Source organism: Penicillium samsonianum, assembly GCF_028829775.1.
Source record: "Penicillium samsonianum strain IBT 33392 chromosome Unknown utg000004l_segment0_segment0, whole genome shotgun sequence".
Taxonomy (NCBI): Eukaryota; Fungi; Ascomycota; class Eurotiomycetes; order Eurotiales; family Aspergillaceae; genus Penicillium; species Penicillium samsonianum.
In genome coordinates this window covers 4,861,515-4,882,179 of record NW_026643262.1, presented here as the reverse complement: position 1 = coordinate 4,882,179, position 20,665 = coordinate 4,861,515, and the positions used below count along the sequence as shown (strand labels likewise).

Below are 20,665 nucleotides of genomic sequence, written 5' to 3'. Positions count from 1 at the left end.
CTTTGCGTCCCTTTCCTTTCCCTTTTCTTGTTCTTCTTATTTGCTGTGTTTCAGCTCTTCAAATGCTCAATTGATCTTTATTGAATGTCTTCTTTCAAGTCGCGTCGAGATGGTGACTTCGAAACGTTCCAAACGTTTGAAACGTTTGCATCGGAGCTCCGCAACCTCCTACTCCGACTGGGACTGGGACCTTGACGATGAATTGAAGATCGTCTGGCAACTTTACTTGCTTGCTGCGAATGATTATTTGCACAGCATGGCCAATCCTCCAGAATCAGATCTCAGCCGGGGTGCTCGATGGTTAGTTCCGTTTTGCTTGGTCTTGATTCCTCTCTGGGTGAGTCTTGTCAACAAGGCTCTGCCAGAACCCTACCTCGACGAAGTCTTCCATGTCCCGCAAGCACAAGCATACTGGTCGCATAAGTGGACGCAATGGGATCCGAAGCTCACAACACCGCCAGGCCTGTATTTGTGTTCATACATCATCTTCGCTATTGTGTTGCTGTTACGCGGGTCCCCGACAAAGCTCACCCCGGATGTCCTGCGCATGACGAACGTTGGTGCGACAACAGTTGTTTTCCCCTGGAGACTGCAAAAGTTGCTTGACACCCTACAGAGAACGACAAATACTCGACCACTAGGAGCGAACGTGTCTCATACCGTGCTGAACATCTGCTTGTTCCCCCCGCTGTTCTTCTTCTCTGGCCTCTACTACACAGATGTTCTCGCTTTGCTGGTTGTTGTGGAGGCTTACAATTGGGACCTGAAGAGAGACTCAGAGAGAGACCAGCAAAGCGACTCCGGAAAAGACACGAAAAAAGCGTCTCGCAATGAGATCCTGGAGACATTGGGATTCTTGGCTTTCGCGCTGGCTGCACTGGTCTTCCGACAGACCAATATCTTCTGGGTCTCGGTTTTCCTAGGTGGACTTCAGGTAGTCCGCAAGATCCGAAAGTCTGCCACGCCCTGCATGTCGTCCAAAGTGACAACTATTGTGAAGCAAGGCCTGCAAAATGAGGTGTATGATCCTCTCGTTTCGGAGGCTTCCTTGGAAGGTATGTTGAATATACAATACGAAGCAAGCAGGGAACCATTCTAACGCAAGATATAGATTATCTGAAGACCGCCATTTCGCTTGCAACTGTCGGCCTGAAGCAGCCTTTCTCCCTCCTCGTTTCTCTCATTCCTCACATCATCGTCCTTGCAGGCTTTGGTGTATTTGTACTTTGGAACAACGGAGTCGTCCTAGGTAAGAGTGACTTGTTTTATTATGTCAATTGCGATTTTTGACTGACAGCTGCTATTCAATAGGCCACAAGGAGTTCCATACCGCGGGTATCCACCTGGCTCAGATGCTCTACATCTGGCCGTATTTCACCTTCTTCTCATGGCCTCTTTTCGTTATTCCTCTGATCAACATTATCGCCGTCAAGCCACTCCCGAAATATTTGAACCTCGGCTTCCCGCCGAAACAGAAGAAATATCCCAAGCTCAAGGCAGCTCTGATCGTGATCCCGCTTATGTTTGCCGTGGTCCACTTCAACACCATTGTGCACCCCTTCACCCTTGCTGATAACCGACACTATGTGTTCTACGTGTTCCGCATTCTTCTGCTTCACCCAGCAGTCAAGTATGCTGCAGTGCCAGTCTATTTCCTCTGCGGATGGGTCGTGATCTCCGCCTTTGGATTTACCACCATCCAACGTCCTCCCAAAACCCTGCGCGTTCAGAAATCTGCCCCAGCTGCGCCCCCGGCTCCGGCTCCTGTTCCTGCTCCAGCAGCTCAAGAGCCCAAACCCACTTCGACTTCTGCGCGCAAGCCTTTACAGGCGCACCAACAGCCACCGAAGGGAACGAAAAAGCCCAACCGGCCCACTAACAAGAAGACCAAGAAAGCTGATCCACCAGCAGAGACCAAGAACACTGACCTAACTGTGCTACCAGCAGAGATTACGGATCCAGATGATCCCGCGGTCCTGGCTAGGGTCCAGCAACACATCTTGACGCGGCAAAGAGAATTGCTGGAGGCACCGCGCGTTAGTTTCGTCCTTGTTTGGCTTGCCGCTACTTCCCTGTCTCTCATCACCGCACCCCTTGTCGAACCCCGGTACTTCATCATCCCGTGGGTTATGTGGCGTGTGCATCTTCCTCCTCTGCCATGTCTGTTCAGGGACCGAGAGACTCGCCCCCGCACGGAAGAAGCTAAGCGCCGCTCTGACCTCATTATCAACTCACCAAAGTTCGTGGAGACGGTTTGGTTCTTGATCATTAATTTGATCACCGGGTATGTCTTCCTGTACAAGGGCTTTGAGTGGCCGCAGGAGCCTGGGAAGACTCAGCGTTTCATGTGGTGATCTTTCTGCTTGTTTTCTCTCTATGTTCCTTTTGACATGCCTTGGTTTGGTCGCTTGTACAATACATGTAGAAATTTAAATTTGCTTGATTACTCTTCTAAAAGCCATTGAGTTTTGTTGTGGTCTGTTATTACATCCGCCTTGGTATAGCATATATCCAAGGCAAGCTTCATCATCGTTCGAGGTGACTGTAAATTGTAGATCGTATCTTTGATAAAGAAAAGAGTGATACCTACATGTCCCGTATTCCAATACATCATATACCGAACAAGAAAAGCGACACCCTTCCCTCTCCATCGTTAATTATGTCTACTGCTGGCCCTTCCAGGCGATATATTTGCGGTAAATATCACGGCGGAAGGTTTGCTTTAGCTCGGCCACCAAGTCTCCATCGACCGGCAACGCTGCCTGGATGGCACCGACGCCACAAAGGTTGTTCTTTCGATCAATAAACCAAGTAAGCGTCAAGCCACCACCCCAAGTCAACGTCCGCTCGCCATACCAGCCATCAACATCCTCAAGCGTCAGCAAACCGCCCAAACCATAGCCAACCTTCAATTCCGGATCTGTTCCAACGCGGAAGAAGGGCCCGAGAGGACTCGCCAGCGTAGCTTGCTGGCCTGCCGCCGCTTCAGGGCCAAGGTGTTGCTGGAACATATTGTCAACGGTATTGGCATTGAGTAACTTGCCATCATTCGCCAGCAGCGAACGCAGAATCTTAACAAAATCCAAGCCGGGCAAGAACAGCCCATGACCACCAAAGGCACCACGGCCCCGCAAGTTCATCTCGCCGCCACCGCCGAGTACAGCAGTACCAACAGCACCGGGGTCATCGGGGTTGAGGTCGACGAGACGGGCTCGCAGGTCCTCACGGGTAACAGGATAGAACTGAGCATCTGCGATACCAAGCGGATCAAAGATACGCTTCTGCATGAATTCCAGCAGCGTGCCGCCAGTGACGCGCTCCACCACACGACCAGCCCAGTCAAGACCGGGCCCGTACATCCAGCCGGCACCGGGCTGGAACGTGAGCGGGTAGGTGAACATCTCCTCGACGAGACGAGGGTCTTCATTCTCAGGATTGCCAAACTGCGTGCGCCACTTGGCGACGATCGGGTTCAGGAAGTGGTAGGCGGTGCCGGAGCTGTGTGTGAGCAGCATTTTGAGGGTGATAGGGCGGGCTGGTGGGTCGAGCTGAGGGCTTCCATCGTCGGCAAAGCCAGTGAGAACATGCTTCGCAGCGAGCTCTGGGGCGATGGACGACAGGTCGCCGTCTAGACTTAGTAGGCCGTCTTCGACGCACTGTAGGGCGGCGATAGTTGTGACCAATTTGGTGGCTGAGGCTAGGTACAGCACGTCATCGAGCCGCTGTGGCTGCTTCTCGCCTGAGAGTAGAGTGCGCTCTCCGATTGCCTTGTTGTAGACGAAATGGCCTTCGGCATCAGTGGCACAGATTACAGCGCCATTGATCTTGCCGGCGTCGATGGCGGATTGGAAACTAGCGTCCATTTTTTTGGGATAAAACGATACTGATGCAGAGATGTACCTATTTAGCAGGAGGAAGATTTAAATAATAATCAGCTATATACGGAGTACAAAATATGGAGAGAGTCTCAATTCGGCGTCTGTTTTGGACGCTCGGGCTCTATTTTTGGCCTAGTATGGCTGCATGGGCACAACAGACGAAACAGGCAGGCGGTCTGATTACGCCATAATTGCCCACCAATCATATCACCCAACAAATAGGCGGTGAGTTTCTACCAGGAAGTGGGGTTATATTGAACTCGCAGGATGATCTTCCGCCCTCCGGGGCATATGGTCAACTGAAAATATACAGAGAAGATTAGCATGGCCCCTGCACTAAGGATGACACGCATAATCAAAGAGAAGCACCTATTTTTTTTTTCTTTACGCGACCTTGATTAAAGTGGTAGAATACGGGCTTTTTGTGCATATTATTATACTACATATGTATTTATGTCGCGTAGACGTCACGTGCTATCGCCGTTCGACTCCCCACGTTGTCGCGATCTGACCGCCTACATTATTCCTCCCGGGTTAACTATTATTCCGGGATTGGATTACTTCAATGAGTATTCTAGTTCCCCAAGACATACTGGTTAAGATACTTTTGCGGCAACATTTTGAGTAGGAGAATAAGGCCGAATATCACAATTTATGCTGCGAAAGCAGCGTTTTCACATACGAGTACAACACATGGGGTCTGTTTTAGAATAAGGTTGTGATATGTGGGTCCGCTAAAAGGATCGAACCAAGCGGGCTAGAGTCTAATTAGATTTACATGAGGTTAAGGTATTACCCAGACAATAATTCGGGTGCTGCAGGGTCAAGTTCATAATCAGGTGGTACTGACTATGTGCTGCTGGGAATCTATACTATCCTCACCCCCATCTCGGGGACACTGCTTCTTTTTTTTTTTTTTTTTCTTTTTTGTTTAGTGTCCAATTTTGGTTTTATCAGTATTGGCACAGTTCACTCGAAAAGATTGACAGCCAAGATTCATGATTGTAGTTCTTCAACGAATGTAGAGTTATTGCTTCATTGACATAGAACATAGATTGGATATTCTCTCAAGATCGTACTTGTACTTGTTAATAACATACTTTTACACTCCCTTGAATGTTATTGGAACTGTTCTCATATTTCCAAAACTTCATAACAGAATAGTCATTAACATGCAAAACCCAACAGTAAATCTATTTTTTGACGCAAATGAAACGGAAGGATCCACGGGTATTTGTGTCCATCTAGTCTTCATCCATCGACTCCCAGCCATCACCACCACGAGGCTCACCCTCATCACCCTCCTCCTCCTCAGAATCATCAGACTCGTCATTATCAGCATTGATACCAACAGTGCGCTCCTGGACATCACCAGCAAGGTCAGGCAGACGAGACACAAACGCACGACGGACAGCGCCGTTAGTCGAAGCATCCCAGATCTGCACATTACCCTTGCTACCAGCAACCGCCAACCGGAAGCTGACCTCCTGGTCGGGGGCGAAGGTAGTAGAGAACACCTTGCCAACCTCGAGCTTGCGCGTGACAACCAGAGTGGGCTTGTCATTCTCGACGCTCCACAGCTTGACGGTCTTGTCTGTTGAGCCGGTCACCAGGAAGCCAGGGATGGAGCGGTTGATGTCGAAGGATGAAACGGAGGAGTCGTGTGCTTGCAGAGACCAGACGGGCTTGGACTCGGCAGGGGTGGCGGGGACATTGCGCATGTCGTAGCGGTAGACCATGCCACCGTCGGTGGTAACGTAGAAGAAGTTCGTGTCGTGCGAGTCCCAGCGAACACACTCAACGTCAGCGTCGACGCCCCAGCGCGCCTGGGCGTCAGGTGCACGCATGTCTGCTGCCACTACGGTGCGGTCGTAACTGCCGCTCAGCAGGATAGTGGACTCGGTTGGGTGCCAGTCTAGTGAGCAGACCTTGTCCTTGTGGTTGGAGTAGGACTTGGCGCAGGTGGCGGTATTGAGATCCCAGAGCTTGACGGTCTTATCGGCTGAGGCGGAGGCAAGTAGGTTGCGGTGCTGACGGTTGGCGGCCAGCGCCAGGACGGCATCAATGTGGTACTCGTCGTTGGCTTTAGCCTTCTTCTTTTGCTTCTTCTTGGTCTTTTCGACGTCCTGGCCACCCTGTCCGAGAATCGCGTTGGGGTACATGCAGTCCACGACATCCAGATCCCAGATCTCGATATCGGGCTCCATGGTTCCGATAGCCACGAAGTTTCCCTGTGTCCGACCTTCTGGATTCTTGCCAACGGGAATATCAAGCCACTCTGTGCAAAGCGGGATGCCGGGCAGCATGATGTCGTGGTGCACATAGAGGTTGTCCGCTTTGTCTTCGTAGACGTAGACCTCCAAGTGCGCAACTTCGTCCTCCACCTTTCCGGCCAATAGAAGGTTGTCGTGGGGCATAATCTGGAGCTCCTCGCGTTCGTCATCATCCTCGTCCTCGGGGATCACAAGGTACGGGTCTTCCTCGTTGGGCTGGTGGTAGGCCAGGGATTGAACATTGCCGAACATGGTGACCTTCTCGCCGTCATCATCGATCTCCTCCTTGTCGTAGTTATCCATGTCGAATTCCTTCAACACATCATCATCGCTGTTAAACCCGATTAGCACAGTTAAACCCTCATTGCGATCAATACTGCTCACTTCTTTGAATCGGTACCCTTGACTGAGGTCTTCTCCTCAGTATCGTCTTCCATAGCATCATCACCCTCATCTCCTGAACCATCCTGGGCAGCATTCATATCGTCCTTCGCATCCTCAAGCTGCATGCGCGCAAGCTTAGATATACGGCCCATCTCGGCCTCATCAATCTCATATTTGGTAGGGAACTGGGCAGCGACACCGCGCCTCACCCATGTCGTAGTTGTAATCATAGAAGACATTGTGAAAGTGTTGTGACAAAACTGATCACACCCGTCCACTTTTTTTATCGGCGATATTTTTTTTTATCGATGTGCCTGAGGGGCTGTCCGCCCGGCAGAATCTGGCCGATCTCCTTACCGCCCGGGCGTTTTGCGGAACCGCGATGTTCTTGCTTTGCGTTGATCGTACGATTGAACTTGCAATTGTCTTTCAAGTTGTTCTGCTGTTCAGCCTAGTACCACTGCAACCATGCATTCTCACCTCCACACATCCTACAATGCCAGTACGTCGAGTCCACCACACCCGGAAGATCCATCTAGCCATCCCATCCCGCTTTATAATTGCCCATACTGACTGATATCGCACAGATTGCGAAGAGATCATGACTGCTCTTGATGAGTGTCACGCCAAGGGATTCCTACACAAAGCCATGGGAAGCTGCAACGATATCAAGCGCGATGTGAACAAATGCCTCTCCGGAGAGCGATTTGAGCGCGCAAAACGCAACCGGGACGAGGCGCGCAGCAACCGCCGGCGTGTTGAGGAGATCTGGGCTAAAGAGCGCGAGCTTGATCAGGGGCCTACGGTGGCGGCTACTGCGGCAGCGAATGTTGCGGCGGCTAATACCGGTGCTGCGAAGCAATAGACTGTGCTGTGAGATGAGCTTATGCCTCATGTTTGGAACTGGAGTTCGGAGTGTGCTTTTTATGGCTATTCTTTGATTTGCCTCATACCTGAAAAGACAGCACCGCTGCTTGGTATTAGTGGCAGCCTTCCGCATACCCCCGAGATTGCAACTCAACTGGGATATATTCCCACGAGAATGCAGGGGACAGGCAAACCGAGGGCAAATTATCTCCTCTCATTTCATCGGGGAAGAATACTTGTACGATATCTGAACATGTAAATATACATACGGCCGACTGGCCTTCGCTGTGTCTTCTTTTCCGTGTTTTATCTGGCACCAATGCCGATGACTTGACCTAGAATGTACTGAAGATTACAGGATTTCTTGAATGATATCAGATGTACATTACTATTCTATACATCAGCTGAACTTTTAGATATAACCCATCCGATCTGAACGCCGCGCCCTAGGAGTGAAATAAGGTTGAGAATGCATGCAATGATAACCAGCATCATGAGTCGCCTATGCCGTAAAGATTCAATCAAGCGTCAACCTCCATAGCCTCATTAGGCTCGGCGGCCTCGTCGAAGTCTTCACGAGGACCACTCTTAGCATGACGACGTTTCCTCTTAGGCTTGGCCGCGGCAGCATCATCACCATCATGTTGTTCAGTAGCATCTGCGACATCAACCTCCTTCCGGACAGGCTTATCCTTCTTCGGTGCAGGCGCATCAGTCTTCTTCTTAGCCTTCTTGACACTGAGAGGATTAGGCGCCTTAACCTTAGGACCGCGCTTCTTCTTAGGTTCCGCGTCATCAGCACTCTCGCCATCAGCTTCGCCATCTCTCTTGCGCTTGCCCAGCATAGGATCCACATCCAATCCAGCGCGGAACTTCCCACGCTCATGACCATCCCGCACCATCTCGGATGGGCCGCTCATCGGCTCGAGGACCATGACCGAGCGCTTGACGTAGATGATGGGAACACCGGGAATGGAGCGGGCACCGGCGCGCAATGTGCGAGAACGGCGCATAGCTTCCTCTTCTTTACGATCCTCCTCTGTCTTCCGTCTGCGGGGCTGGTTCTCGCTATTGTTTGCCTTTCTCAAGATTGGATCCGCGCATGCGAGAATGTAGTGCTCCTTGTTCTTCTTTGAGTCTGCGTTGGGTGAAAGCAGCGAGAGGAGACACTCGATTTCGTCGATGGGCGTGGAGTCCGCGTTGTGCGAGCAGTGGCGGAGCGGGAGTTCTGTGGGCGGGGGGAGGAAGAGAGGTCTGTATGGCTTTTCGGTTTTGGGGTTGATGGGTTGTGCGGCCATGATAGCGGCGAGCGAGCACTTTGTCAATACTGCGAGATGGTTAGTTGGGATGCGTCTTGGCGGATGGGGACTTCGGTGTTCGGTGCGACTCACGAGGCTTGACCTTGCCTTGGACTGTTCGTTCAAGTGCAGGAATTAGCTCCATCCTGAAGACGTCGGTGGCGCGAAGGAAATTCGAGTCAACTGTTCGAGCGCAAGTTAGTACTGTACATCAGAACATTGCATTGAATGGAACATACCTAGGACCTGGTAGGCCTCTCGGAAACCGAAAGTCAGCTCATACTGGTGCATAAGCTTGCGATACTTCTTTGAACGTTTGGCCCTCATTGTGAATGGTGAGTATCAAGTATTTGAAGATTGAATGCAGCAAAAGACGTGAGCTTCTGCGTCGACCGAAACTTTTTTCATTCTGCCGGGCGGGAGCGGCGGTGTTGTGGTCTGTGCTGAGGGCGAGGTACCAGTACTTTGTGTAAGTGGGGGGTCTAGCCTTGATATTAAGTACCCTATACTTCGCATTTACTGATGTCCACAGACTTAAAGATGAGAAATAATACAACATATTATGTATTGAGTCAAAGAGATATTATTATTTGTTCTGTTTAAACCGAGAATAACTATTAAACGATGGACAGACAAGCCACATCGTGCCAGTAATGGAATCCCTCATAAGTGAATCCATACGTAAGGAAAGGCGTCTCAAATATGGTAGAGGGGAGGTATTTGGTAGGAATCACCAGCTTGACCGGTTGGAAGCAGGGCTTCGATGAGTTCGCAAACCACCAGTGCAAATTCTCCGCTGGTCATATAGTTGCCTGAGCTGATAGACAATACCAACGGATGTGAGTAGATGATGACCAGATGAGGCTAAACAATTAAGCCTCGCCGTGGAGGACTGGGGGATACATATAAAGTAATCCAGCTGATGTGAAAGTCATCTCCCAGGGATTGGTTGGGTTGGTGCTTGACTGCAATGGATTTCTGGGTCCTGATTCGACACTTGCAAGACATCATAGCTGCGCAATAGTGATGTAGTTGGACAAGCTGTTGGCGGTAGACATGAGCATCTAGTATTGATGCTGGGCGTGGAATAAGAGCCTGCCTCGTGGGCCATTTCTGTATCAATGAAACTGGCGCATGCCCGAGACAAGGCGCGAGATTCAAGAGATCGGTGGATATTTGTGAAAGAAAGTCTGATCGTAAAACCAATGGCTCTCATCCATCACTTTTCTTACAGGATGCGACCACGACGGAGATATCGTCCATTTTGCCTCCTTCAATAGCCAGACCCTCGTCCACTGCCTTCTCCATGAAGGGACTCTCCGCGAAGGGATCCTGGGCAATCGTCAGAGCGGCATTAAGCAGTTCCCGGGCGACATAGACATTGCGATCATCAGACATATGAGGGTGTTGCGCAGCGTCCTTTGGCGTCGTGCGCCCTTCCTCCCATTTGTCGATACTGTCCATAACGACTTTCAGGACCTCATGCTCCCAGAGGTTATCCATGACGCCATCCGAGAGCGCCAGGACGACGTCGTCTTCCTGCACCGCAATCTTGGACAAGACTGCATCTTTCCGGGGTGTGTCGATACTGTTTGTTCCAAGCTGCATGGGACAATCGAACCAATGCCACTGCTCAGCAGTGCGGAAAAAGACTTTCTTCTCGCTTGGTCGAATCACGAGGATCTTACAATCGCCCAGGTTTGTAACGTACAGCAATGGCTTCTGTGTCCCGTCTTGTTCCTTGGTCCAGTGTAGTATGGCAGTGGCCGAGGTTGTCGTGCCGAGCCACTCAGTAGGAGATGTGGTTGCCCGCAAGGTCTCCTCGTATGCATACTGCAGGTATCCGACCGGGTCGAGGGTGGACATGCGGTGATCGACATTCTTTTCGACTTCGAGGGCCCAGAAGTGTAATAGGAGTCTAGACCAGAGTCTGTAACAGGGAATAAAAATGTCAGCGATCGTCGCATAGGACACAAATTGAGATTGAGGCCACTCACGCAGCATGACCACGAGGTTTTGTCGCCCAGGCGCCTACGCCATCGTCGACGCCTATGAAGTTCTCCGCGACGATGATCGCATCGTCTCCGTTGTTCAGGCCGCGGACTAGCTCGCCCTTGACGGATAATCTCTTATCCTGGCTTAGCCCGTGTGTCGTCAAAGGATCCGAGAAGGACGAAGAGGGCGGGGAAAGGAAAGGTGGAGGGAAGGGTCGTGGAGGTCGTTTAGCACATAAAGCGTAGCCAGTCTCGAATCGAAATGGCGATTTGGGGGGGACGAATGGCTGGTCGGGAACGGGAGTGGTGATGCCGTAGGAGGGCCACACTGCCGCGTGGTATGGCCGTGCTGTGCTCGGTTGTCGGAGGCGGGCACCCTGGACCTGGGCTTGATTTATGCTTATGTTCGCGATCCACTTGCTAATGGACGTCCAGGATGATGATAATGAATGTGACACGGCCGCTGCCTTGGTCACCATCCCTAACTTGGCTCTCTGTGCACCAAGATGGGCTCGGCGAAGGGGTTCTGGGGCATTAAGGCATGAAAGGTGAAAAATGAAGATACAGAATACAAGAAGATAGCAGAAAAGAAGAGTTGACTCAGAGTGAGGCTTGAGAGCACAGAGAAAAGAAAAATGCGACTCACCGGTGAAGGCCGAGAGTGTCTCGAAGATATCACTGGTCTGCGTCGCCGACTGTACCTTGCAATACGGAGTATCTCTGAGAATATGAAAATCATTAAAATATCGCCCTTTCTGACATTTATCATTCTTTTGTTACTTACACATTTCTTTACTTTTGTTAGATTTGTTAGATTTGTCCGAAGAATTACTGTCATTCAAAAAAAGCAGCCGATAATACAAAAATCTCGGGGCTCTTAGGGCTACATTTACTTAGCTATATCCCGGCCGATCCAATGAGCCTCTCAGCACTGGTCTACATATCCCCGAAGATGATATTCTCCCCTAAATTACAGCTTTTGATTTCGCTCTATTTACACATCTTCCAGAAGACAAGTGAGAGCGATCTCATAGTTTAAAGCTATTGGCCAAGTTAGCGAGGTGGTGCAAAATGCCCTCAAAAACGGACTACAAAAGCACAGGTTAGTGAGGAATCCAAAGAGCGGAATCTGATCTATATGTCCACTGTGGTTGAAGATTAGGGTGAAAACCATACTGGCCGGCCTGGCACCGACCGCTAAGCTGACTGGAGCTGGGGGATACTTCAAAATACCCCAAAATACTGGCCAAAATAGCTTCCTTGTCAATGTCGGGGAGGTTAGATATGATGAGGCGTGCTGAGGTATTATTACCAAAGTAGCCTGTTGCGTGAAGCCGGGTGATCCAAATTGTATCACTTATGATGGGTTCCTGAAGGTGCAGCCGCATGCTCTGCTGTTGTTGATGCGGTTGGATCGTCGGATGTGGGTTCTGTACAAGACATTAGGTAGTAGCTGGGGCTGAATTAATTTCATTTCATGACTGGATATGTAGACCTCTCGTGGTGGCTTTATCAAATAAATGACATGGCTCATAATCAGTTTCCGATATCTGTCAAATGATGTTATTCGCCCTTCGGCTTCCTCCCATTATTACTTCCTTTCGATGATTTCTCCTCATAGAACACTTTCCCGGTGGGATTGACTAACCTTTCCTCCTTTCCGTTGTCAGCTTTTTTTTGTCGTTTCCATTTTTTTTCCTCCGTTTCATTTTTTTTGTTTTGCAAATTGAATTCCTTTGGATGATTCTCATGAAACTCGGATGAACAGAATACCCATTCCCCTGGGAATCCTTGCTCGATCTGAATTATGGTTGTAGTTCATGAACTGAACTGGAAATCGTGAATCGTGAATCGTAGTCGTGGTTGTAGTCATAGTCGCAGTCGTAGTCGAAATCATTCGTAGTCGTAATCGTAAGTCGTGGCTGGAGTGACAGGACTGCGATCTTAGAAGCTTGCCTGGGTGTTTTCCCTGGGAGCCATCTCGCGTTCCGTGGCGATTAACAGAGAGAACAATTCGAAAGCATGGTTCAATTCATTGGCGATATCAGCAGCCTTAACATCACGTTTGAGTTCAGCCAAGCCATCGAAGAACATGCGAGCAGTGGTAGAAGCAGTAGCGGCGAAAGAAGGTCCATTCCGTCTGTATGCAAGACCACGCTTGGTCGCCATGATGCGTACATGTCGTTCGGCACAAGGGCAGGCGCGCTGCACCTCCAAGGTACACTCCAAGGAACATCCACAGATAGAGTTGCAAATGCATTTTTTTTGCCTGACAAGGTGGTAAAGACTGGGGATGGACTCCTTCTTGCGCTCTTCTCCGATGGTTGTGCCCATCTTTTTGGCAATATCGGACAAGCGGTAGTCCTTCACAATCTCCGTGTCCCAGACAGCCATGCCCACTTGCTCTGGGTAGATCCATGGAAGGTTCTCGGATGGAATGTCGTTAGGCGGAATAGTCACTGGAGTCATGGTGAGATACTTCTCCGACATCGTTGCCATAGTCTCCGCTGGGATGGAGTTGAAGAATGGAATGAGCCTTCTCCATTTCTCGCAGTAGGATCCGTGTCGGTAAGAGACAGTTCTCATCGCAAACGGGCGATATCCGAGGGGGTCAAAGAAGGGGAACTCGTCCTGGCTTCGCTTTTTTGTAACCTGATTGATGTATCCTTGCTGAAAGCAGGTGATGACGTCTTTCCGAAGGATTGCGCAAATCTCCGGAGAGTCCAGTACTTCCTTGAACGCTAGAACGATGCGGTAGAGATGATCAGCCTCCGGCATAAGGAATGGAAGCTCGATTCGCAATGCACTAGTGTCGATTCGGTAGGAACCGCAGAGCTCAATGCTGGCCAGCTCAATCGTAATGCGGGCATAGAGGGCATAATAGAGGTTTTCGACAGTGTCAATTAGCACAGGCATCTTCTGGGTGCGTACGATTTGCTCGCTGCGTTTGATCCAGTATGGCAGGCCGGTCTCGGAGCGGTCGGGCTAAGAGTAAGTGTCGGTGTTAGCAGTCATATTCCCAAGCGGCAAGAGATAGAAGTATGGGGCAACAGTAAAGTTGTAAGCTCAAGACATACCTCAGCACCATAATACAAGATGACAATCTCCATCATCTTCGACATCGTGTACAACTTGCCGAAGATGCGCACGATGACACCGAGATGAATCGATTCCTCGACAGGATCCATGTGCTCGGGGGCCACGACCTTGGCTGGAGATGTGGGCGAGGGCATCAATGGAACCATGACCCAGTCGTCGCTGCTCACAGTGTAGAGACGAAGGCGGCGCTGGCCGCTAGATGCGAGCTATCACAGGTCAGGGTCACATCTTTCAAAAGTGAAACCAATGCATGGAGCCAAGTCACTTACCAATGCCTCAGAGAATTCTGATCTGTCAGCAAACGAGCCAAATTCCAAGGGCGTCTTTGGCTCCGACCCAGTCGTGGTTGAAGTTGAGGAGACGATCGAAGGCATGGTCGAGTTGCTCGAGACTTCGACCTGCCGGGGGTGGGTGGCACCGCGTGAGATCAGGGACAATGCTTCCTCCACAATTGACTGGCAGTATTTGAAGAAGCGTTGCTTCATCTGTTCAATCTCCTCGTGTGGAAAATCCTCTCCATCTTTGACGCGAGCACAAGCATCTTCCATCATGGCCTTGGTGGCCTGAGCATAAGCATCAATACAGTCCTTACCGCGTTGGAAAAACAGATCCAAGTCCTTTCCCGATTTCAGAGCACTCAGGCGGGCTAGAGAAATGGTGGAAGCCATTGCTAGAGGATCAAGATTGGAATCGGACGCCATGGGGACAGTTGGGAGGGGAGTTGGTGGGAACATGAATTCAGAATAAATGGGGGAGTCGTGCGACAGAGGGCGCTTGAAACGAGGATAGACAAGCTTATTCTGGGGCTCCTGGGGAATCTCTGGCTCACGTGCAGTTTGGGCAGGTGGCTGCGTCTTTCGAAGTTTGGAGAGAGCAGCTCCCCATAGACCTGTTTTGTGAACCATATTGCATTTCACGTATTTTCGCAAACCCTTTGAAGTATGACTGGAGATTATTGTAGAAGTAAACAATAAAAGACAAGCTCTAGGATCTTTTATATTTTTTTAATAATTGTAATTATTTCCTACACTTCTTCATTCATCAGTTCCTAGAACAATTGAAGTATAGGGGTCCAATCGGGTAGGTGCGACTCATCGCGCGCAGCCGCGACGCATATAACCTTAAAACTCGCAGCTGGGACCAATCACGCGGATCGATTCCTCCCAACAAAGAATGATATTACACTGCCAACAAAGGATGATATTAAACCGAGACTACAACCTGCAGTACGATCAACGGGCGGTTACCGCATTTTTGGTGATATGTATAAGGAGGCCAATCAATCAATCAATCAATCAATCAAAGTTCAATTAACATGTTGCAGTCTAACTAGTTGCGTGTGACTATGCAGGCGTTTCATCCAACTGAAGCAAGAACTCGAAGCCAAACGCCGAGTTGGGATCACTCCCAAGAGTATACAGATGCTGATCCTAAAGAGCGTGGAATCAGCCCGTTTCTATTCTAAATGATTAGTGTACTATTGATATAGTGGCATCCTGTGGTAGAACTGGAAGGCGGTTAGAAGGTTGTCCATAAAAGACACCCACCTAGCCAGTCAATATTCTTCCTTAGCAAGCATCTCTTCCAAATCCAGTCAATGAATATTCCTTGGCCAGTTGGGCCCGGCCTGGGTCCTTCCTGACTAGTCTTACTCGTCCTGAGTGAGTCTTTCTTGACTCACCCTTAACAATTATTAAACCGGGTCTACATGTCTCAGGATAATGTACATAATATGTACTGATATACTGTACTTTGCAGTACTGTACTCTGTACTTTGAAGTTCTGTACTTTTCACTGGTGTACAGATATGCATTGATGACTCGTTTCGCGCTCCGGAAGAACGTTGGAAGCGGCTGGGAATCACATTCACGCGATTGGCCGAATTGGCCGACAAGGCGCAAACGGATAAAAATCCTTCCGCGGTTCCAGTTGAAAGGAGGAGGGAGGATGTTTGCCAATTTATACCTAGTAGGCCCACCCGGAACTGTCTTCTAGCCGGATCTCCCAATCAAAGATCGCTTAGGAGTGAATGGGTGGCTGGGTAGCATGGGAACAAAGAAAAGGTGTATAAACAATAACAATAGACTTGAATTGGCTCATACGAACAAAGAAATAAGCTCTAACCCTGCACTCGGAACGTGCGACCACTAGCAGTCTTGCGCTCACGTTCTTCATTCTCCGGTCGAGCTCGGTTGAGCACTGTTGTGAGTTAGTAGTGAACATACTTTCTTTGCTTGGATAATACATACCCTGAAGGAAATCCGCTGTTCTCTTCCTCATTCGAGTGTGGATGTAGGCCTGCAATGAATGTTTAGTCATCAATCCCTTGCGATCACCTAGACAAGACCGAGAGAAACTGCATACCTTTGAGGCTTTGATGTGGTAGTGGAAATAATCACGGAAGGTTTGGATGTGAGAAATATTTTCATAACGACGCTGCGGGGTCAGGTGTCGAGGGAACAGAACTGCAAGCCAAGTCAGTACGAAGATGGAGATTGATGGCACATTTTGCATTCATACCAAAGGTGACATAGCTAACTTCGCCTCCGGAAGCATTCAGACCAGGCACATTTGCAAGCTCAAGAGGAGGGTCGTTACGGAACAGGACTTGGGGGGCATTCTGAAGCGTCAAGACACGTCGCCGGGCGTCGACGAATTCCTATAGGCTGTTAGTAAGGGTTCCTCATGAATCTGCAGACCAATTGTTTGGCAAAACACGAACCTGCAGGAAGACCTTGCCAAAGATCCGATCTGTCTCTTCGCGGAACACGGTGCTGAAGATCACTGTGACTCGGTCCCAGTTGGCTTTGATATAGATGGCCTCCTCTTCACGGTAGTGAATTGCCATAACTTCACCGCCCTCCTGGATACCCTGTGGTGCTGATTCCGAGGTGTATCTGGAAGCCTCCTCGGCGAGCTTGTTGAATTCGTCGAATGCTTTCTCAAAGGGAGCAGCCATTGCGTTCCGCTTCAGGAGGGCAAGCTTCATAATCAGGTCATTTCGAGCCTCTTCCTCTGCGGGCAAATTTTCGAGATCGATTTGTACTGAGAAATCATAGCCCGGCTCCGGAGACACGATGTAGGGACCGTATTCTCTCTCCAACACCTCCTGGGCTCCGTACTGAACCAGTTCCTTGTAACATTTCACATTGATCGAGATAAGGATCTTTGTCTTAGACTCGGGAGTAGAGAGGTGAAATGTCACACCATCGAAGTCGGAAACCACTTGGTCAATCGAGGCGGGGGGTGCTCTGAGTTCAGCTTGTTAGCCGGATGCCTGTTTCGGGGTGATGTGTATACAATGCGCGGGATCGCAGTGCGGGCGGGGAGGAACAAAGCATACCCAGAAAAACGCTCCGTAAGGAGCGACTGGATCAACGCATTCTGATAATCTAAAAGAAGCATGACGGGCAGGACAATGGATGGTATGCAGTGTAGACGGGTGGCTGTTGTGAGGTTGCCCGTGATCGTCATGGGCGGTGGGTGGGGGAGCCGGAGAGGTCACTGTCGCCGCCCGTATTAATTTTGTCCTATCGATAGCAATCGGAGATTCCAAAAATTTTCCCATCCACCCTCAACGATGGTGAAATCATACTTGTACGTGCGATTTTTTGTGATTTGGAATCCTCTGATCTGAGCGCTAACCATTACATAGTAAATTCGAGCATTCGAATACATTCGGGCTCGTCGCCTCGGCGTCTTCGAATGCGGTTTGGGCCAAAGATGACCAGACCGGCATTGCACGCCAGACGGGCGCCGGACGAGCCATTGTCGGCGCAAGTGAGGAGGTTCTGTGCTGGGATGTGAAGAAGGGAGAACTTCTTGGAAGATGGCGCGATTCTGCCTGCAGAGCGCAGGTTAGTGTGGTCACTCAGAGCATGACAGATGAAGATATCTTCGCAGTTGGGTGAGTGTCCTCCGGTGTGACCTATTCGGAAGATTTTTCTCTAACTATTATGTTTCTTCTCAGCTACGAGGATGGAAGTATTCGTCTTTGGGATTCGCGCACCGCCACGGTCATTATCTCTTTCAACGGTCACAAATCCGCCGTCACTAAGTTAGCTTTCGACAACGCTGGTGTGCGCCTCGCCAGTGGTTCGAAGGATACCGATATTATCCTCTGGGATTTGATCACTGAGACCGGTCTTTTCAGACTTCGCGGACACACCGATCAGATCACATCGCTACATTTCCTGTTCCCCTCCCCAGAATTGCTCACGGCTTCTGGATTGAATGAACACTCAGGATTCCTATTGACCACCGGAAAAGATGCATTGATCAAAGTCTGGGACCTTGCCTCTCAGCACTGCATTGAAACACATGTGGCACAATCAAATGGTGAGTGCTGGAGCTTGGGTCTTTCGCCTGACCAGGGCGGATGTATCACAGCCGGCAATGATGGTGAACTTAGGGTCTGGTCGATCGACGAGGCGGCTATGATGGAGATTTCCAAGGAGAAGGTGGGCGCAGATGGTCGCCGAATTCTCACAGAACGAGGAACTTTCTACCGACATGGCAAGGACCGTACACTTGGCATCCGATTCCACCCCCGTTCAGACTACGTTGGATTCCACGGTTCCGACAAGTCGGTCGAGGTTTGGCGCATTCGCTCTCAGTCGGAGGTACAGAAGAGCATGGCCCGGAAGATGAAGAGAAGAAAGGAGAAGGAGGCTCGCACCGAGGAAAACGGACCTAAAGAGGATAACGACAAGCCTGAGGATGTTTCCGCCGCTCCTGTATCTGAGGTCTTTGTCCAACATGTTATCGTGCGAACTGGTGGAAAGGTTCGTTCCTTTGACTGGATGACCAACAAGTCAAGTGGCTTGAACCTCCTTGCCGCAACAACAAACAACCAGCTTGAGGCCTACAACATTGTGCCAGCGAACAAGAAGAACACCGACAGCGAGGATCCGGACTACACTCGGAGCTTGGCAGTGGACATTCCTGGTCACCGAACAGATATCCGGTCGATTGCATTGAGCTCCGACGACCGAATGCTTGCCTCGGCTTCGAATGGCACACTCAAGATCTGGAACGTTCGCACCGAAAGCTGTCTACGAACACTTGAGTGTGGATATTCCCTGTGTTCCGCATTCCTTCCTGGTGATAAGATTGTGGTTGTTGGTAACAAGAACGGAGAACTCGAGGTGTTTGATATCGCATCCTCAACATTGCTCGACACTATCAAAGCCCACGACGGACCCGTGTGGTCACTTCACGTGCACCCAGATGGCAAGTCTATGGTCAGTGGAAGCGCGGACAAGACAGCCAAGTTTTGGAATTTCCAGGTTGTCCAGGAGGAGATCCCGGGAACCAAACGTACCACTCCCCGCCTCAAGCTGGCACACACAAGGACGCTGAAGGTCAACGACGATATCCTCAACCTTCGTTTCTCTCCGGATGCACGACTTCTGGCGGTTTCTCTCTTAGACAACACCGTGAAGGTCTTCTTCGTCGACTCGCTGAAGCTATTCCTTAACCTTTACGGCCACAAGCTTCCTGTTTTGAGCATGGATATTTCCCATGACAGCAAACTAATTGTCACTTGTTCGGCTGATAAGACCGTTCGACTCTGGGGTTTGGACTTTGGTGACTGTCACAAGGCCTTCTTGGCCCACGAGGACAGTATCATGGCAGTGGCATTTGTTCCTCACAACAAGGATGGAAACGGCCACAACTTCTTCAGTGCAAGCAAGGACCGTAACATCAAATACTGGGACGGTGACAAGTTCGAGCAAATCCAGCGCCTCGTTGGTCACCACGGTGAGATCTGGGCACTTGCCATGAGTCGCACTGGTGATTTCATTGTCAGTGCCAGCCACGACAAGAGCATCCGCATCTGGCAACAAACAGATGAGCCATTGTTCCTGGAGGAAGAACGTGAGAAGGAGATGGAAGAGGCTTACGACAGCACACTCACCGCGTCTCTCGAGCAAGAGGAGGACGGTGAAGACGGCGAGAAGGCCGAGGCCGTCGATGCTGGCAAGCAGACGACCGGCACTCTCATGGCCGGAGAAAAGATCATGGAAGCTCTGGAACTAGGCCTCGAGGATCTCGAAGTCGTACGCGACTGGCGCAAGGTCAAGGCCGCCAACCCCAACGCCGCCGCGCCCGATCGTAACCCAGTCTACCTGGCTCTCAATAACGTCTCCGCCGAGCAGCACGTTCTGAACACCGTCCAGAAGATTCCCGCAGCAGCCCTCCAGGACGCTCTCTTGGTTCTGCCATTCTCCAAACTCTCCGCTCTCTTCACCTTCCTCAACATCTGGGCCGATCGCGAATGGAACGTGCCCCTCACCTGCCGCGTGTTGTTCTTCATCCTGAAGACCCACCACCGCCAGATTGTTGCCAGCAAGATGATGCGTCCTATGCTCGACAGCATTCGGGCATCGCTTCGTCGGGTCCTTGCCCGTCAGAAGGACGAGATGGGCTTCAACCTCTCCGCGCTACAGTTCATCGGCAACCAGATCCGCGAGCAGAGCACCACGGACTACGTTGATGAGGATACCTGGGAGGAGCAGCAGACCTCCAAGGGCACTGGCAAGAAGCGCCAGTTTGTCAGCGTTGCCTGAGTTTAGGATTAGGTTTGTGTACAAGCATGTCTATTGGCGTTATGATCATTTTCGACCTTGTTACCTTGGAGGTCTTCTCTATCTTGGTTTCCATATAAAAGTTTTATATCCTTGGGAGTTGAAGAAAATATAAGGAATGTATGATAGTTCAATTTCGAAGTAAAATATAATCTTTTCCATGGAATAATTGTTTACTGGATTTTCATAAACTCAAGTGTATCAAAGTAATGGAATATTTCATTCAATTGGTCTAGCTATTATATTCCCCCATGTGCAACAATCCAAGTAGTCGACGATACC

General features: G+C 50.2%; 9 protein-coding genes across 9 annotated transcripts; 3 read left to right on the top strand and 6 right to left on the bottom strand.

Moving 5' to 3' along the window:
• Window positions 1–109: 109 nt before the first annotated feature.
• alg10 (dolichyl-P-Glc:Glc(2)Man(9)GlcNAc(2)-PP-dolichol alpha-1,2- glucosyltransferase) lies at window positions 110–2,439 on the top strand (the record flags this gene model as incomplete). The annotated part of the gene is made up of 3 exons (XM_057281527.1): window positions 110–1,055; window positions 1,112–1,249; window positions 1,312–2,439. The coding sequence occupies 3 exons, from the start codon at window positions 110–112 to the stop codon at window positions 2,352–2,354; spliced, it is 2,127 nt and encodes a 708-aa protein (XP_057135787.1). The 3' UTR covers window positions 2,355–2,439.
• Window positions 2,440–2,663: 224 nt separating this feature from the next.
• Window positions 2,664–3,863, bottom strand: N7471_008807 (serine hydrolase domain-containing protein; the record flags this gene model as incomplete). Its single annotated transcript, XM_057281526.1, has 1 exon — window positions 2,664–3,863. The coding sequence occupies one exon, from the start codon at window positions 3,861–3,863 to the stop codon at window positions 2,664–2,666; it is 1,200 nt and encodes a 399-aa protein (XP_057135786.1).
• Window positions 3,864–5,122: 1,259 nt separating this feature from the next.
• Window positions 5,123–6,774, bottom strand: N7471_008806 (rRNA-processing protein PWP1; the record flags this gene model as incomplete). The annotated part of the gene is made up of 2 exons (XM_057281525.1): window positions 5,123–6,482; window positions 6,536–6,774. 2 exons carry the CDS (start codon window positions 6,772–6,774, stop codon window positions 5,123–5,125), a joined length of 1,599 nt encoding a protein of 532 aa, XP_057135785.1.
• Window positions 6,775–7,003: 229 nt separating this feature from the next.
• N7471_008805 (COX assembly mitochondrial protein) lies at window positions 7,004–7,400 on the top strand (the record flags this gene model as incomplete). The annotated part of the gene is made up of 2 exons (XM_057281524.1): window positions 7,004–7,037; window positions 7,123–7,400. The coding sequence occupies 2 exons, from the start codon at window positions 7,004–7,006 to the stop codon at window positions 7,398–7,400; spliced, it is 312 nt and encodes a 103-aa protein (XP_057135784.1).
• A 523-nt stretch (window positions 7,401–7,923) lies between these two features.
• Window positions 7,924–9,027, bottom strand: N7471_008804 (rRNA-binding ribosome biosynthesis protein UTP23; the record flags this gene model as incomplete). Its single annotated transcript, XM_057281523.1, has 3 exons — window positions 7,924–8,729; window positions 8,794–8,883; window positions 8,940–9,027. The coding sequence occupies 3 exons, from the start codon at window positions 9,025–9,027 to the stop codon at window positions 7,924–7,926; spliced, it is 984 nt and encodes a 327-aa protein (XP_057135783.1).
• An 885-nt stretch (window positions 9,028–9,912) lies between these two features.
• N7471_008803 (PP2C family serine/threonine-protein phosphatase) lies at window positions 9,913–11,173 on the bottom strand (the record flags this gene model as incomplete). Its single annotated transcript, XM_057281522.1, has 2 exons — window positions 9,913–10,630; window positions 10,698–11,173. 2 exons carry the CDS (start codon window positions 11,171–11,173, stop codon window positions 9,913–9,915), a joined length of 1,194 nt encoding a protein of 397 aa, XP_057135782.1.
• A 1,465-nt stretch (window positions 11,174–12,638) lies between these two features.
• N7471_008802 (uncharacterized protein) lies at window positions 12,639–14,698 on the bottom strand (the record flags this gene model as incomplete). Its single annotated transcript, XM_057281521.1, has 3 exons — window positions 12,639–13,679; window positions 13,772–13,999; window positions 14,063–14,698. 3 exons carry the CDS (start codon window positions 14,696–14,698, stop codon window positions 12,639–12,641), a joined length of 1,905 nt encoding a protein of 634 aa, XP_057135781.1.
• Window positions 14,699–15,857: 1,159 nt separating this feature from the next.
• On the bottom strand, window positions 15,858–17,267 carry N7471_008801 (actin-related protein 2/3 complex subunit 2; the record flags this gene model as incomplete). The annotated part of the gene is made up of 6 exons (XM_057281520.1): window positions 15,858–15,992; window positions 16,043–16,091; window positions 16,158–16,258; window positions 16,314–16,452; window positions 16,516–17,044; window positions 17,137–17,267. The coding sequence occupies 6 exons, from the start codon at window positions 17,265–17,267 to the stop codon at window positions 15,913–15,915; spliced, it is 1,029 nt and encodes a 342-aa protein (XP_057135780.1). The 3' UTR covers window positions 15,858–15,912.
• Window positions 17,268–17,373: 106 nt separating this feature from the next.
• N7471_008800 (snoRNA-binding rRNA-processing protein DIP2) lies at window positions 17,374–20,365 on the top strand (the record flags this gene model as incomplete). The annotated part of the gene is made up of 3 exons (XM_057281519.1): window positions 17,374–17,390; window positions 17,449–17,700; window positions 17,764–20,365. 3 exons carry the CDS (start codon window positions 17,374–17,376, stop codon window positions 20,363–20,365), a joined length of 2,871 nt encoding a protein of 956 aa, XP_057135779.1.
• Window positions 20,366–20,665: the final 300 nt, after the last annotated feature.